Source organism: Sorex araneus, chromosome X (assembly GCF_027595985.1).
Source record: "Sorex araneus isolate mSorAra2 chromosome X, mSorAra2.pri, whole genome shotgun sequence".
In the NCBI taxonomy this organism is placed as follows: domain Eukaryota; kingdom Metazoa; phylum Chordata; class Mammalia; order Eulipotyphla; family Soricidae; genus Sorex; species Sorex araneus.
The window spans coordinates 93,398,612-93,417,377 of record NC_073313.1 but is presented as its reverse complement, the minus strand read 5'-3'; the positions used below and the strand labels follow the sequence as shown (position 1 = coordinate 93,417,377).

Sequence of the window (18,766 nt, the reverse complement as noted above, 5' to 3'; positions counted from 1 at the left end):
AAAGATGAGCAGTAGAATGCAGAATCAAATGTGTGTGACTTTCTTCTATTTATTCATCCACCTATATAACAAATATTTAGCATCTAAGATAGTCCAGACACCAGCTATGCAATGTGAACAAACTACTTGTCATAATGGACTCCATGTTCACTGTAGAGAACACCATAAAGCAGACAATTCTGCTTCTAAATATATTATACTTGTATTTGGGGCCTATTCTTCCAATGTATTATTATTATTATTATTATTATTAGCATTTGTTTTTGGGGTAACACCAGGCAATATTTAGGGTGCATTCCTGGCTCTATGCTTAGGGACCACATAAGGCTCAAGGGACTCTTATGCAGTACCAGTGATTGAACCTGAATAAGTCATATGTAAGGCAAACACCTTAGATATTGTAAAATATCTTTAATGTATTCTTCCCAATTCTTTATCTCCATTGTTCCCATCATTTATTCCCCTCCCTCCATTTTTCTCTTGGTTAAAAAAGACAGTTGGATGAAAGCCATAATTCTTTACATTTTAAGTTAATTAAGAAGTTTTAAATTTGCTAAAATCAAGCTTAGTACCTGTGTAGCACTAGAGTGAAGATGTCAGTATTTTTTATCAACATTGCACTTGCGGGTTGGCTCAGCTGTCAGCTTGCTCGTAAGATGACAATGAGATACTGGATGTGAAAGTCGTACTATTACCTTATAATTTATCTGTTCTTAAAAAATACATTTTAGTAATGCTGAACCCTAGTGTACCTGGCTGATTTGACAGGTATGCTATTTTAGCAACACAGAACAAAACACAGAACAAAACGAAGAGTGCATGGTATACTTTTGCTGTCAGATCTAGGTTGCTCTGTTCTTAAGTTTGTGGATGATTTGTTCATGGTTGTTCAGAGACAAAGAAAGCTTAAGTTTTGTGTTTGCCTATGTGACATTGAGTGTCTCACAGCCCAGATGTGCTGTTTCCCGTATGGACTGAATGAAAAAAACCTTCATTATATTCTTATATGTTTAAGATTCCACCATTGCAAAGAATATCTCTGGGCAAGTCATTTGCTCACTTCAACTATATAGAGCTCAGGTAAGTCATCAACATTGTTACATACATTCAGAAAGCTGTTAATTTCTTACTTGGCCCAAAGCACATAAAAGCGAGAGAAGTGGAGTAAGCTGTAAATGAGAGAAGTAGTAGGAAGAAGATGAAAGAATTTTAGCTTAGTTCCCTAGAGCCATCTCTAGATATCATCTTGAATATTGCAAATGGCTAGAAGGCTTATCTAGAAGACTGAGATATCCTTAGGCTGAGCATGCTTCAATCAAGACAGACAGTTACTACAAGCTGCCAATTAAGTCTTAGGGGATTGTTCTCAGTCCTAATGATAGAGAGCAAAGATCTATGTAGCAAAGCTGCTCTGTGTATCCAAATCCACTGGTAGTACATGTAAGGTTTTAAAAATTGTTCTCCCTATTAACTCCCAGACTTGCCACATTCTCAAGGAACTAGACTCTGAAGTCGTGGAAGGAACAACATATAACTTCATCTGTGGAAACCCAAATGTTAAAGGTATTTTACATAATCAAAAGGAAATGCTTAGCATCATTCAGCTTTGAACATTAAACAGAGTTTCATTATAAAAGTAGGAATTGTGAAAAGGAAGGAAGTTTGGGGAAAACATTACCTGACACCATATTTTGAAATTGAGGCAATAATTTATTTTAGAGGAGATTGAAAGGTTTTAAAAAATTAATGACAATCGAACATCAACTGAAGTAAAAACATGTTCTCTATTAGCAACAGAGGGTTGGAATTACACACAATTAGCAACACTTACAATACAACTTAAAACAAGTTTTATGTACAGATGCTAAAAGGTGGTTCCTATACATCAAAGGGCACATACAAATCCATATAAAGTCAGACACCAATGAAATGCAACTTCTTTCTAAAACCCACAAAAGAGTAACATCTGGAACATCTTTAGACATAGTCTAATTTTTGTACCTCAATTAGCAGTTTGGGATCTCTGACTAAAAGACAGGAAAAATCAGTTATTGCTAAGATAGAGACTACTTTAGGAGGTTTAGAGAAAGGAACAGAGGAACTTGCTCCAAATCTTTGGTTCAAACCTTCTGATTTTGTAGGTTCTCCTCGCTGTGCTCTGTAGTTATCGTGCTGTTAATACTCTGAGAGTATTGATAGTTTCTGTGCTTGCTCTGAGAGCTTTGGCCCTGTTCCTTCTCCCAGGCATGGCCCGTGAGGACACGACAAACAGAGAAGCATTGCCCAGCATTCCTGTCTGGATGCAAGGTATAACATCACACAAATCTAAATCTTGATGGGCCCTTCTATCCAGTGTTGGGGAGTGTGGTAGAAGGTGTGACAGGAGGCCGGGGGTACCAGGGTTGTGGTGGGGTCCAATCCTATGACAATACCTGAGTTGCTGAAGTGCTGAGCTGGTTTTAATTGAAGTTGAGGAGGAAGGCGGTTTTAAGGCAGGTACAGAACATCCTGTTTGGCATATGCAAATCCCTCCCTCTGTCCGTCCCTCCCTCCCTCCCTCCCTTCCTCCCTCCCTCCCTCTCTTTCACTCTCTCTCACTCTCTCTGCACATCTGGCTGAACAGGTGGCTGACTCTTGCACAACTGCAGCTTCTATAAAAATTTTCTGCTTCAATCCCACATTTTGACTGCCCAGTAGTCTACCAAACCATGGACACAGTGCCTGTGTATCATGGCAAAATCAGCCGGGAGACAGGGGAGAGACTCCTGCTGGCCACAGGTCTGGATGGCAGTTACTTACTGAGGGACAGCGAGAGCGTTCCTGGTGTGTACTGCCTGTGTGTTCTGTAAGTACATGGCGATGCTGTGGCCAGGCCTGTGGAGCACAGGGCTGGTAGCAGAGGGCAGCTGGGGACTGGAGGCTGAGGGGTGGGCAGGATGTGGTTGGCATTTATTCAGAGAAGACCTACTCCACTCCAGAACGATGGTCACAAGGTCTTTATCATGGTCATCTTAGTACTGTGGCGGTTCTTGCACGGACCTGGGCCCCTCATGATCCCTTCGCCACAGATCAGAAGGGAAGTCATTCATCAGAATGGCCTTCCACTCTCTAGAAGGACCTAGCCACTGCCTTTCATGATAGCTGCAGAGAAGAGCCTTTAAGGTGCAGAAAACCAACTTAGAAATGGATTTTGTTTAGAGAAAGGCTCAGGCCCATGAATTCCCTTTCTATCTCTGGTGAAGGGGAACAGGTGGAGCCCTGAGATGGTGGAGTGGCCAGACTCAGGTTGCTGACAGCTGAGTGAAGGAGGTAGTCTTGGCTCCTCTCTTTTCTTGCACATCAGGCGGAACTGGAAATTGATCGGAAATCCTATCTCGATCTTTCTTTAAATGACTGTGCATGTGTCCTCCCAAAAATTACCATCAAATCCAACTAGAAGACAAAGGCTCAAATGGAATCGGATATTTTACCAAAACCAGGTCTTTCAGGAAGACAGGATTTGAAAAGGGACTGTTTGTGAGTAAAGTTGCCTTTGGATGAATGTTTTTGGTTTTGCTTTGTTTGGGGGTTGCACCTAGCTATGCTAAGGCATTGGTCCTGGCTCTATACTCAGAAATCACTCCTGGTGGGCTAGGGGATACGGGGATCAAACTCAGGTCAGCTGCATGCAAGGCAAGCACTTTAGCTGGTCTATTGTCTTTCTGGGTCCCTCTGAATGAACTTTTAATAATAAAATGCCCTTTTTTAGAGAAGCTATGTAGTTGTATTCGGGGAGAATATTTTCCCCCAGAAATATGACCCTCCTTGAGAAAAGCGAATAATGACAATACTTGTTAAAGAAAGGCCATGAAAGGATAATATTCAGTTATGATTCAGCTTTGCCCTTTACTTAGACATGCCATAGTGGAATTATTCATTTTCTTCAGTGTGATAAACCATTTTAAAATTCTTCTTAGCTCAAAACAGGCAGACCTGTGATAGTGCAATATTAGGTTTGCGACTGCAGCAAGACAACTTCCTAGTTCCTCAGTTTTTAAATCCACAAAACAGGCAAAACATTGCTACTTAGTTTATAGGATTGTGAAGATCAAATGCCATAACAGCAAGTAAAAAAATAATTACATAGGAATTAATACATGAAACATCTTAAATGATAATAATAATTATTGTTATCTTGCCATACCCAGAAGTGCTCAGTGTTTATTTCTGGCTTCTCTGTGCTCAGAGATCACCCCGGCAGAGCTCAGGGAACTGTATGTGATTCCAGAGATTGAACCAGGGTTGGCTGTGCACAAGGCAATCACCTTACCTCCTGTACTATCTTTCTGAACTACTACTATTCTAGTCTTTCCCCCAGTTGTTTTCTTTTCATGAGCAGGGGACATTGTAAGGAAATATGTGATGTAATCACTTTTGTCTGTAGCACTGTAGCACTGTCATCCCATTGTTCATCAATTTGCTCAAGTGGGCACCAGTAATGTTTCCATTGTGAGACTTACTGTTACTGTTTTTGGCATATCAAATACACCATGGGTAGCTTGCCAGGCTCTGCTGTGTGGGTGGGATACTCTCTGTAGCTTACTGGGCTCTCCGAGAGGAAGAGAGGAATCGAACCCAGGTCCGCTGTGTGCAAGCCAAACACCCTACCCACTGTGCTATTGCTCCAGTCCCTTAATCACTCTTGTCAGCAGGGTAAAAACACTTATACAAACACCAACCCTGCACAGTAGGCTATAGACAGAAAGAAAACAAGGGAGAAATGCCTGGTGGTAATTTTGGTATCTAATGATATATTGCAAGCTTTTGATGTATCTTCTAGGCCTTTGACAAAAGATTTGCCTGAGATTACTGTTAGAGGATTTTATTGTTCATTTGCTTTCAAATTGTTAGTTAAGGCATGTTTTGGCTACTGTCAGGCACACATTTGTTATAGAGAGATCAAGGGAACTTGGTGGAAACCATGGGTTCTCTGGGTTCAGATTTTGCTTGCTTATATTATGATTTTCCTTAGTAGAATTTGGGGAAGGTCAATCAAAACCAACTAGTTTTCTTAGGTTCGTTTCTTATTTAAAAAAGAAGGTGGAGGAGTGAGTGGATAAATGAAATGGATTTTTAAAAATGAAAGCTGATGAAAGTCGTAATGGGCACCTTTAGAGCCATGCAAATAAGATATCAAAAATGCCTTGGTAGGGAGAGAGGGAGAGCATGGAACAGTGTGTGGCAAGATGTCCCTAAGACATTGTTGTTTGTCAGCTTGCTTAGCATGCTTAGCCCTTATGGGTTTTTACACTTATGGTCCCTTTTACTGCTCCCCTAAGAGGAGACTTCCTTGACCACCCTATCTGAAAGCTCCCTCCTGGGGACATTGATGGAAGGATGTGGATATTGATGTAGTGATTGGTGGTGTAAAATTGTACATCTGAAACTGAATCATGAGTAACTTTGCAACTCACAATGATTCAATGAACAGAAGAGAAAAGAGTTTTCTTTGTCCCTGTTTACACTTTCTCTTCAAGGCGCTTGAAGTTCTCTAACGTTTGTTTATTCTTTTATTGCTGGGTTCTCCTGTTAAATGTAATTTCCAAGGTAAGGAACATAAAAACAGGTAATAGATGGGGGGTTGGGCCAAACCCTGCAATACCCAAAATTTACTACTGGTTCTGCATTTAGCAGTCACTCCTGGTGTTGCTCAGGTGGAAAATATAGGATGCCAGGAATTGAGCCTGGGTTGACCACATGCAACACAAATGCCTTACCCATTGTGCCCACAGGTATCTTTGGCCTCTCAATTTTTAAAATGAATAATGAACTGTCAAGACAACATTGTTTTGTTTTGTTTGTTTCTTTTAACTGCAAAGAGCTTTGAACTGATGCCAAGAAGCCAGAGCACGTACTCTAGGAAATTTCCTACACTTCTGGGTCTTGGTTTCCATATTTGTAAACTGAGAATAGTTTGAATAAGTATTTTATTGTTAAAATATGCAAGAGAGGATGAAAACTAAGCTTTTTACCCTGGTAGTCCTGGATCACATAAGGAATTAATTTATGTGGGTGGGAAATTCTTGGACATTTTCCACCCAAAGTGAATCTTGTACATATGAAATTTAATTTCTCTGCTAGGAAATAGCAGAAAATAGTAGGCACATTTGAGAATTTCATAAATATGACTTTAGATGAGTGTACTAGGGGCCCCAAGGAAACCAGTACCTATTTTGAGGAGATGTTGAGATACACTTGGCAGTGCTCAGAAACTACTCCTGGTTATGTGCTCAGAGTTTACTGTTGATAGTGCTCAGGGGCATATTCCATGCTAAGGATTGAACTAGGGCCGACTGCATGCAATGCAAGTACCTTATCCCCATACCATCTCTTTGTCTCCTGTATATTATATTATTTATTTATTTATTTATTTGCTTTTTCTGGGTCACATCTGGCAATGATCAGGGGTTTCTCCTGGCTATGTACCCAGGAGTTACACCTGGTGGTGCTTGAGGGACTATATGGGATGCTGGGGATCGAACCTGTGTTGGCTGCGTGCAAGGCAAACACCTCTCTACTGTACTATCGCTTCAGCCCCAGCTCCTGTTTATTTTTTTTAAAGTTATAGTTTCTCAAACTTTTGAGCTAAGGGTCCCTTTTGAAAAACATTTATTTCCCCCTTTCAGTACTATACTTTACTGGCAAAATTTAATTTTATTTAAAAATAAACCCTGTATTAATTTTAAACCAAAGCATACTCATATATGATATGCAGTAGAAATAACAGTGTAAACGGTGTCATATGCACATGAATCACAAGGTTTACTTAACTAACATTGATGATACAGAATACTTTCTCATTTTGTGTTTTGTTTATTATCATGTTGAAAATGATTCAGTCACATGTTAAGGTCCATATTTTTATTATAGAAGCAGTATATTTCACATGTTTTTCAAATGGTACTTTAGAAACTGCATTGATTCTTTGTATTGTGCTTGCTTCTTTCTCCAGTTCTGAATCTCCAACCCCGGCCTTTAAATAAGGCCTTTCCTTTTTATAAGTGGTAGAAAATTGAACCTCATAAATTGCTAAAGAAACACTCCATCTATATAGGATTGCTGACTTTCATTTAAACTGAGAAATGAATCTTTCAACAAATACTTGTAGATTTTTGTATAATTCTATAAAAACACTAGTTTCTGGGGCTAGAGCAATAGTACAGGAGGTAGGACGTTTGCCTTGCACATGGCTGACCCAGGTTGGGTCCCTGGCACCACATATGGTCCCTGAGCCCCACCAGGAGTGATCCCTGAGCACAGAGCCTGGTGCAAGCCCTGAGTACTGCTGGATATGGCCCAAAAGAACAAAAATGCTAAAGTGAATTAAAAATAGTTCCTACTAACTTGTCATAGTACAGAAAATTTGCAAAACGTAGATAAAACAAATAAGGAAAACATTACTGTTATAACCTGAAGGCATTTATTAAAAACTATGTAGATTGTCTTCTGCATTTTAATAAGTTAAATTGCTTTGTAAGCACACATGTGTGCTTACCATATTGTATTCTGCTATAATTTCCTCTTAATATAAAAACTCCCTCATATGTAATATTCTTATGAATGATTTTAAGCATTGTCTTTAATAGTCTAGTCAGTAGTCTAGCATGATAGACTAGCATTCTAGTATAGCTAATGAATGTACTATATTTTCCAGAACCAGTCATCTATTTTCAGACATTTGAATCATACCATTTTTTTGCTATTAGATATTCTGATATGATTCATATTACAATCCACAGAAGTTTCTTTTTTCCTGTTTGCTTTTGGGGCCACACCAGGCCACGCTCAGAGTTTAGTCCTGACTCTGAGCTCAGAGGTCACTCATGGTGGGCTCAGGAAACCATATGGGTTGCAAGGGATTGAACCAAGGGGGATCATGCGCAAGAGAAGCGTTCTACTATCCCTCTAGCCCCAAACCATAAAAGTTTCTTTATGTTTATAATTCCTTGTAGTGAATGTCAAGACATTCAATTTCTACCTTAGATATCATAAACAGCGGCCTAGAAAATGACTCAGCTAGTTAAAGTCCTAGCCTGCAAGTATACGTTCATGAATCCAAATTCCAGTGCTGCCACATGCAATTCAGGGATCAGGAGAGTCTCATGTCTAGGATCCAGGGAAGGGGAAACAAAAACAACATCATGAACAGCTTGGGGTACCTGATATGTAGATGATAATAATATGTTTTTCTAAATGGTTGTTTCAGTTTACACAAATGCTCACAAGTCATGTATTACTGTTTCCATCTCACCCTATTCTCCCTAGAAATGTGCATACTTGTAATGTTTTTAAAGATTCTCTTAAAAATATTTTGTTCTTGGGGCTGGAGCGATAGCACAGCGGGTAGGGCGTTTACCTTGCATGTGGCCAACCCGGGTTCGATTCTCGGGTTCGATTTCTGGGTTCAGCATCCCATATGGTTCCCTGAGCACCGCCGGGGTAATTCCTGAGTGTAGAGCCAGGAGTGACCCCTGTGCATCGCTGGATGTGACCCAAAAAGCCAAAAAGTTTTTTGTTCCATCTCTTACTTATTCACTATAGATGTGATTAATGATTGTCTCCTATGTAATCGGTAAGTTATTTTATTTACTCATTAATTAAATGGCACTTTGTGTAGTCAGCCCATTTAATTATTTGGATCTTACCACTTCCCTTAACATGAATTTTCACATTTTTAATCATCAAACCCATTGCTTTCTGTCTTTGTATTTGATTCTTTTTTTGTTTCCTCAGCTACAAAAGTTCTCTTTTCTTTGAAGATTGCATATATCTTCAAATTTTAGTTTATGAATTGCTTAGTTTACTCTTTAATTTAACTCTTTAATTTTACTTAGAATTTTATTTAGATGTGGAGAAAGGATCTAATCTTATTTTGTTTGGAAATAGCTGTTTCTTCCAATATAATTTATAACTAGAATGGGATTTGCTCAGCTGCAGAATGCTAGCTTTGCATGTGTAAGGCTCCAGGTTTGATCCCTGCACATATATATATATATATACACATTATATGTATATGTATATGTATATGTATATGTATATATATATGTATGTATAGGACTGGAGCAATAGCACAACAGGTAGGGTGTTTGCCTTGCACATGGCTGACCCGGGTTCAATCACTCCTTTCCTCTTGGAAAGCCAGGCAAGCTACCAAGAGTATACCGCCTGCACAGCAGAGCCTTGCAAGCTACCTGTGACGTATTCAATATGCCAAAAACAGTAACAAGTTTCACAAAGGAGACGTTACTGGTGCCCGCTCGAGCAAATCAATGAACAATGGGATGACAGTGCTACAGTGCTATATATATGAAATTTGTAACTAAAACTTCAATTACCCATTAATTTTCTTATTATGTATATATAAAACTATTCTATTGGCTTAATTGATATATTTACCTTATATTAAATTTAATAATCTTATTTTGTATTTTGGACCACCTCCAGTAGAGCTCAGGGAATACTTCTTGTAGATGCTTGGAGGTTGCTAGGGGGATTATGTGATGCTGGATTTCAAACCTGACCCTGCAGGATGTAAAATTTTTGATCCAGCCTGTTGAACCATCTCTTCAGCTCCACAATGTATTTATTATACTACTAGAGTTTAGTAAGCTAATGTTTTAATATATTTTAAAATAGTGTTTGTTATTCTTGGACTGGATAGATAACACAGGGATTAAGGTGCTTGCCTTACATGCAGTCTCTCCTGGTTCCAGCCGCAGATCCACATACAGTTGGTCCCCTGTGTACTACAAGGAGTCATTGAACCATTCCTGCTCTATTATATCTTTGATCTCTTTTTGTTACATTTATTTCAAGTTATCATATGTATCACTATCAATTTTTGCTTTTATCTATAGCACTTTAGTACTGTTATCCCATTGTTCATCGATTTGCTCCAGCGGACACCACTAATGTCTCCATTGTGAGACTTGTTACTGTTTTGGGCATATTGAATATGCCACGGGTAGCTTGCCAGGGTTTTTCCCTGACAATGGTTGTTATTCTTTTTCCTCATTTTTTTCTTTTGGGGTCACATCCAGTGATTCTTCAGGGTTACTCCTGGCTCTGCGCTTAGGAATTACTTCTGGCGGTGTTTGGGGGACCATATGGGATGCTTGAGATTGAACGCGGGTCGGCCACGTGCAAGGCAAATTCCCTACCCACTGTACTATTACTCTGTCCCCAAAGGTTACTATTCTTAACTGTTGGTTCTTTGGGTTGAAATCTACATTAATCTTATTAAATTGTTTTTAATAATGTTACTGAGGTTGCATTAGATTCATTAATGCATTGAGAGAAATTATCTCATTAAAGAATGAAATTTTCCCATTCTAAAATCCGATGACTCTTATTTGTTTTTGGTTTAGAAGGCACACTTGGCAGTTTTCAGGATCACTCTGAGTTCAGTGCTTAAGGATCATTTCCAAGAGGGACTACATTTAAAGCATGGACTCCAGCATTTGAACTATCTCCTGTACCCTAATTAAAAATTTTTATGTATTGGCTTGGCCATGTGTGAGGCAAGCACCATTCCTGCTCTATTATATCTTTGATCTTTTTTTGTTACATTTATTTCAAGTTATCATATGTATCACTATCAATTTTTGCTTTTATCTATAGCACTTTAGTACTGTTATCCCATTGTTCATCGATTTGCTCCAGCGGACACCAGTAATGTTTCCATTGTGAGACTTGTTACTGTTTTGGGCATATTGAATATGCCACGGGTAGCTTGCCAGGCTCTGCCGTATGGGCGGGATACTCTCAGTAGCTTGCCCAGCTCTCCAAGAGGGACGGAGGAATCAAATCCAGGTCAAGGCAAACGCCCTACCCACTGTGCTATCACTTCATATTACTATCATATAGAAAAGCTATCGACTAATTTATTTGTATTTTTTCCAGTACATTTAATGCCTGTGTTAGTGAAAATAGTTTTAATTTTATTTCTATTATGTTTGGTTTCCTTGATAGATCAAGTCTCTATTCACTAAGGTTTATGAACACTCACATTTATTCCCTTCTCTCCCTCAATGTATGCAGTCATTAGGAAAGCCCTAAATGACCAGTTTCATGGTGATAAGAGAAAAACTAATTTAAGATATTTAATACAAGTATCTCGAATAAGTAGTTGATTTCCATGATTCTCATTCTTTTGTCCATATCTGTTGTTTACTTTGATAAGTATCTGATGTAAGATTTGAAGAAATTCTGTTAATTCTGTTCTTTAGCTGTAAGTACATACTGAAGTCATTTACCATATATTTATTTAAATAATGGATAGTTATCTTTTTCCTTTAGAATTTTAAGGATGAGTAGGAATAAAGTGTCAGTCAAGCAACTGAACTGGAGAAATGGAGGAAAGGGTGGTAAAAAAAATTCCAACTTATCACTTTTAATAGAGGGAAACAGTGTGGTAAAGAAATCTAAGGAATGAAAAATTCTAATTAAACTTATGATTAGTGTTTGAATACAATTAAAATATGTGCGTTGGCACTAGATTTATCTTCATGATCATTAAGGTCACAAGAATTATTTTTGGGTTTTCTGAATATAATCTCTGCTGTCAGAGTGATACTGAAGGCCATCCTAGAATTCAACTGGAAACATATAAATCACCAATTGGACAATTCTTAGGTTAGTAAATCAAGTGTTATCCCTGGTTGACAATGGACAACTGAAATTGCAAGACTTTCAGTACATTAAAAAGCAAAATTCATCTTAGTAAATTTGTTTTGTCTGTTTGTGGGGTTCCCTCAAGCAGTGCTCAGGAGGTCTCAGGCTGGTGGTTGACTATGAGGGTCTGGATATGGGATGCTATGTGCTAGTGCTGATTACCTTGGCCATCTCTTCATTCATCGGGGTCTCCTGGGTCACACTTGACAGTGCTTTGGAGATCGAGACTGGTAGGCCGTCTCCAAGGTGCATTAGTCCAATGTATTATCTTTATGGCCCTTGAGCCAATTTTATATACTTTTTTGTGTGCCTGTTATTTTTGCGGGGAGGTGGTCACACTAGGTGGTGCTCAGGACTTACTTATGGACCCACACTCAGGAATCACTCCCAGTGACTTCAGGGAGACCATATGGGATGCCAGAAATTGAACCCGGCTTGGCTATGTGCAAGATAAATGCCGTACTCACTGTATTATTGCTCTGACTCCATGGGTTGACCTCTTTTGAGCTCTCTCTCTATATGTTTACTTCAGTGGATATACCTCTAGCGCTAAGTCAATCAGATGCTTTTTTTTTGAGAACTTTGCTTTTGGAATCACCTTAAGACCATTTTAATGCACTTTTTTGATATAAGGGAATATAAATGATGGTTAAGATCCCAGATCTTCCATTCATATACTATGCTCTGGCTGTGCATTCAAATTTGACCTTTTACTAGTTTTTTTACACTTAGACAAGTTCCTTAAATTTTCCGTGTCTAAGATTTCTTATTTTTGATAAAGGGGTACTATGACAATAGTATTTCCTTCATAGGACTTTTTGTGAAGGATAGTCCATAACTTAATAACTGCAAAGTTAACAAGTTAGAGGTATTTGTTAATAAATAAAAGAGTTATAAATAATTTGAAAGCTAAGTTAAACCATAGAAGTATACAAAAAGAGCATTATATGGCAGTGCAGGGGAAGAAGAAATGATATTTATTATCATGACTCATCGAAACTGGTATTGCAGTTTTACCATCAGACTCGAAACTGAATGACTTTCGGTGTTTCTGAAAACTTAAAATCACCTTGTGAAAAAATGAAACTTGTGTTATAGGAAATTGGAAATTTCTTGAATCAGAGTATGTTCTTAGTAACAATAACTTTGTGTAGGATAATAATCCTCTGGTTCTTTAAATATATTTTAACATATCTGTCATGTTCTCATTTTGAAGATATCTTCGTTTCTGTAGCCATGAGTCGTAATTTGCTTTATTTGCAATGTTTAGAGCTAGTTTTGTGTAGCTAAATCTTTTGTTTCATGTAGTTCTTGAAGTGGTAGAATCAAGGTATTGATGTGGTTTTGTCAATTCCAACAAAGATCTGTCCTCAGCACTGACCCTTTTAGAAGATAAAAAGTAAACCCAATTTGTTTTTTCTTGTCTATTTCATTTTTATTCTTTTTGTTTTTGGACCACACCCTGAAGTGCTCATGGACTACTGGCTCTGAGCTTGAGAGATCATGGGGCCAGGGATCAGGGAACAGTTTTAGGAACCAGGGATCAAAACCAGGCCTTCTACATGCAAAGCTTGTATCCAGCTTTTGAGCCACTTCATTGACCCAAATGTTTCTAACCAGATTATTGTTGTAAGTTTTGGGTACAACTTTTGATAAAATAAGGAAAAAGTTTAATATTATCAGGGACTGAATCAACACATGCTTCTGAAGCAGGCAAGTAAGAGAGCCCTCACATTGAATTCTTGGGAAGTAATATAACCAAGATTGGATCTAAGGAAGTGATCTTGTCGCTAGCCCAAAAGTAGCAAAATATGGTTATATGTGGACACAAGAACTGAGGTCTGATAACTCTAACTGGTACCACCTTTGGCCCAGAAATGGCTGAACCCCCTTCAGAGAGAAGCTCCAGCAGGAAAAAAGGGTTGTGATAAGGACATGAAGTAGGACCACCAAAAGTTTCAAGCTCTGGGGCTGGACGGATAGCACAGCCGGTAGGGCGTTTGCCTTGCATGCGGCTGACCCGGGTTCGATTCCCAGCAACCCACATGGTCCCCAGGAGTTATTCCTGAGTGCAGAGTCAGGAGTTAATCCCTGTGCATTGCCGGGTGTGACCCAACAAAGCAAAAAAAAAAAGTTTCAAGCTTTTCTTGAGAACAATCTTAGTAATGGACTCTTTTCTCTGTGTGTGTGTGTGTGTGTTTAAAAAAAAACACTGATTGAATTTAATTCATTAATTTATTGGTTTCGGGGACACATCTTGTGGTGCTCAGGGATTACTTCTGGTTCTTTACTCAGGGGATCATTAGTTGGCACTGCTCGGGGTACCAGATGGATCAAATGCAGGTTGTCCACGTACAAGCTTGTACTGGAGAGTACCATCTCTCCACCCCTGACAATAGACTCTTATTCACAAAGAAAACCCCATCTTGGGGCAGCTTGGGGAGAATCCAATAAAATGAACTCTGCAAAGACAAGGAGGGTGCTTACCCTTTCTGGGTGGTTGGCTGCATCTGCACCTGAAATGAGTATTCTCTGCTCTGCTCTTTGGAGAAGCTAGCATTCCTGTCACCCTAATCCACACACTCTTTCTCTGTCTCTCTCCTTCCTCATGAATCTCTAATGAAAACAATTTTACTTCAATTTTTGTTTCTTGCTGAAATTATTTTCTGTGAGAGAAAGCAACATTTCTGGAAAGCATGGGTAGAATTTAGGATTCACTTTCCTTTCTAGCAAAGAGCAGTTCCTAGCTCCAGTCTGTGTTTTAGGGCTCTTGAGAAATTGGGTGACAGGTATAATTTCCAATGGTGGATTAAATAAGTGGGACTCAGGTGTGGTTTGATGACATCTCCTGGGGCTGGCGAGGCGTGATGTCTGTACTGTGAAGACCCTCATCAGACCTTGATTTCCCCAGGCACTTCTCTGGGTGAACTAGGTGGGTAGAGAGGGAAGTGGTATATGTCCTTCTTCAGGCTACTTCCTCTCTTCTCCTACTTCATATGAGCCACCAGAGATACTTGGCCATCATTAAAATGCAAAATATTAGTTAAGGAAGTTAATTTATGACAGCAACAAAAAACTTGATTACATCTCCTAATTCTTTATTGTTTAGATTTTCCTCACAGCCATTAAAAATAACCAGTTATCTCTCCAACCCCTGTAATAGGTTTTTAAAATGAATTATAATTTTGTGTTTTTTTTCTTAGACTAGATTTGTAAAGCTCCAAATGCTCTTTGTTTATTTTCTTAAAAATATAATTAGAACCAAGAAAGTAGCTTAAAGTTATTGGGTACATGCCTTGCATGTGAAAGGCCCTTACTTTGATCCACAGCATGTCATGGCTCTCTGAGCACCTCCAGGTATGACCTGAGTGCCCCAGAATATCCAATTCTGAGCAACACGGCATGCCAGGCTAAGCACTGTTCTGTCAAGCTAGCACTGCAGATCAGATATCACTGGAATATGTTCACATGGGCCCTGGGACCCTGAACACCACTGGGAGCCCCTGGGATTGTATAGCTTTATACAAAAAATTAAAATGTAAATATGCATTTTGTTAGCTTAAATTGACTTCTAGATGGGATTGGGTGGTTGTAATCAGAGTGTCTCATATGATATTATATCAACAAAATTCATGTGTATTTAATATTTACAGACACTCTAATACCTTTTGCTTCTGATAGAATTTTAAAATATATATGCATACAAGCACACAGACACATCCACACATATATATATATATATATATATATATATATATATATACACACACACACACACATATACATTTACCTTGGAATTTTGGTATAATTTTTTTTGGTTTTTTGAGCCATGACCAGTGATGCTCAGGGATTACTCATTGTTCTGTACTCAGGAATTACTTCTGGAGGTGTTTGGGGGACCATAATTGATGCCAGGGATCAAATCCAGGCTGGCTACCTGCAATGTGAGTGCCCTATTTGCTCTTCTATCTCTCTGGCCCCATATTTTGGTATAATTTTAAACCATTTTCCTTCTCATATTACCTCATTTTGAGTAACATTGTGCATTTAGGGGTACTTACTTAATTCTATTTTACTCTAAAATACAACTACTCTGGAAATCTTTATGCAATTACTCTTTCCCTTTGATTCCTTCACGTGTATGAAAATAAGCAAGGTTATAGGTTAAATGAACATGGCTTTATTGTATCTTTTACTATAACTTGTTGATTTGTTTTCTAGAAGAGTGATTTTTTGTGGACAGGGATAGAGCTATAAACACCTAGTCAATATTTTTAATTTATGTTATAAAATTGCACCATACTACATGCTACAAAATTATAGAATATTTGGGGGGAATGGGGAGCAAGTAGTTCAGAAATACTGCTATGAAGTTCGAATTAATTGAAAAAGCTTCATCTTATATTTAAATATAATTATAGTGTGTATGTGTGTGTGAGAGAGACAGAGATAGAGAGAGAGATTGAATTGAGGGCCTCACACAAGCAATGCATGTGCTTTACATGCATTGAATTACATCCCGTTGCCCTATCATCATAAAGAAATAGATACCTTGATTATGAGGACAGATAGCACAGGTGATTGTTCTAGGTGATATTCTAGGTGAATGGAAGATGATCCTGCTGATGGGATGTTTTAGGTGATTGGAAGAAATCAGTTTGACTTCAAGGAATATAACATCGGTATTTCCAATTTGTGTGTGCATTCTCTTTGCATTTTAAAAAAAAAATTATGGGCCACACCTGGCAGTGCTCAGAGCTTACTCTTGGCTCTGAGCTCAAGGATCACTCCTGGTGGGGATCTGGGGACTGTATGGCTGGCAGGGATTGAATACCAGTCAACTGTGTGCAAAGCAAGGGACCTATCCATTTTGGTAAAAGATGTTTATATTATTATTTTTAATATCCAGCGTCTTTAATATGAGGGTGAGCACTTTCTCTTGACTCAACGTTTGCAAACTTTCAATTAGCTTGTGCAGCCAAGTAGAGATACTTCTTGTCTAAGCTGGCCTCTGGGAAGGCTTCGTTCAAATATTCAGTGGGCATCTGATCCAAATATTTGGTGTTTTCTCCAACTGTTTCTGGTACTCCTCAATCCTGATCTTTGAGAGAGATAAGAATCAGCGCAGCATTGTGTGATTGTAACCCAAACATGAAAACTTGTAACTATCTCACAGTGACTCAATAAAATTGAAAAAAAAAAAAAAAGAATCAGCACAGCTTTTCATGTCTTCTTTTTCTATAGCATACACCCACGCAGTAAATTTATCCTCTGGGACAGTAACTTTCAGGGCATTAAAATTCTTCTCAAAGTCATCAACCAAGCCATCCTTCCCTACATTGTACTGTAGTAAATCCAGTTCATAGTGTGTGGTTTCTCAGGAAGAGTTGCCAACCTGGAAATGAGGATCTTGAATCGAGGACCTCAGGGAATCCATACATTTTGGGTTTGGGGGTAATATCTCCTCCCAAAGCTTTCAAATCTATGATTTTTTTGGCTGTGTTTGGACATGATTGTGTTTTGATTCATACCTGGCAGTGTTCTTGGGTTACTCCTGGCTCTTTGTTCAGGGGTTGCTCCAGGAGGTCCTGGGGGACTAGGTGGTACTGAGAATCTAACTGGGTTGGCAGATCTTAAAACCAAATATCTTAGCCCCTGTACTATGTTGTCTTTTTCTTTAAGTGAATCACCATGAGATGCAGTAACAAAGCTTTCATGTTTGAGTTTCAGTCATACAATGATTAAATGTCTATCCTTCCACCAGTGCACATTCTCCACCACTAATGTACCCAGTATAACCTGTACTATATTTTCTCCCTAATTTGTTTGGGGTCAGACCTGGATGTGATCAGGTATTACTCCTGGTTCTGTGCTCAGGAATCACTCCTGGTCTTACTCATGGGACTCTATGGTGTGGCAGATTAAACTTAGGTCAACAGCATGTAGGGCAACTGCCTTAACTCCTTTATTATCTCTTCAGCCTCTACTCAGTGGGTTTGTGTCCAGCCATCTGCAGATCCTTTCCTTATCTTAGTAACTCAGAGTTCTCTCTTTGCATTTTAAAAAGAATTTACAATACTGTCAATGAAAGGGTTTTTAAATGTATTCCAACACCATACCTACCCACTAGCATGTCTGTTTCCCCCACCATTGTCTCTTTGTATTTTAACCAGTCCTATGTTAGGTTTAATGTTCTTACAAATCACCTGGAAATTCTGTTATAAGATAGAATCTGATTCAGCATTTCTGGACCTTGAAATTCTACATTTCTAACAAACTCTCAGGCCAAACCCATGCCATTACCCTGAGAATCTAATTTGAATGACAGTGTTTTAGATCTCTTCCACCCGTGGGTGGCACATGACAAGGGAAATTGTTTAAAGAGGATCTTTGGTCAGTTACTCCAGTGACTTGAATGTGGAAATAATGAATTACTGGCTGGTTGGAGGGTGAAATGATTTTGCTCATTCAGAAATTTGAGGTCTTGGGGAGCAGGAAATTGTTAATATTAGATGGGTTAATCAGATGGGTTATGTTCCTCTAACACCAGGTTTAGACTGAAGTAGGTAAGGACTTTTGAAGTGGTACTCAGGTTCCTGCTGCTTAACTGAAAGTGAGATAAGATCAGATTCGTTAGGAAACTATTTTCAAAATACACTCATGTATTTTGATGAAATGAGGCTGAATGATAGTAAGGTGATAGAGTCATCTACTTTTTAGAGATCTACTGTTTTAGAAAGTGGAAAACCCTTGCATATGATTTTGCTGGATTTTTTGCTAAGATTTTAAATAGTATATTTCCACATTACCTATAATACTGAGTTATTACCGTAAATTGCTTTACAAATGGAACTAAGGGTCTATGTCATTACCCTGCTTCTATCTTAATTTTGTTGTGTGATTTTAAGAAAATTACTTAAAGCCTTACATTTCAAGTTCCCATGATGAAAAATCATAATTCTTGCCTTGTTCTCCATAGAGTACTTACTGAAATCAGTGAGCTCTGAAGTAATTTTGTTTGTTTAAAAAAAGACTTTAACAATGAAGCATATTA

General features: G+C 38.5%; 1 protein-coding gene across 1 annotated transcript in view; it reads left to right on the top strand.

Moving 5' to 3' along the window:
• The first annotated feature begins 2,708 nt into the window (after window positions 1–2,708).
• The window catches only part of SH2D1A (SH2 domain containing 1A), a 29,296-nt gene continuing 13,238 nt past the window's right edge, over window positions 2,709–18,766 (top strand). Inside the window, exon 1 of the mRNA XM_004606345.2 lies at window positions 2,709–2,845. Within this exon, the coding sequence (XP_004606402.2) occupies window positions 2,709–2,845 (137 nt within the window). The remainder of the gene's footprint in view (window positions 2,846–18,766) is intronic.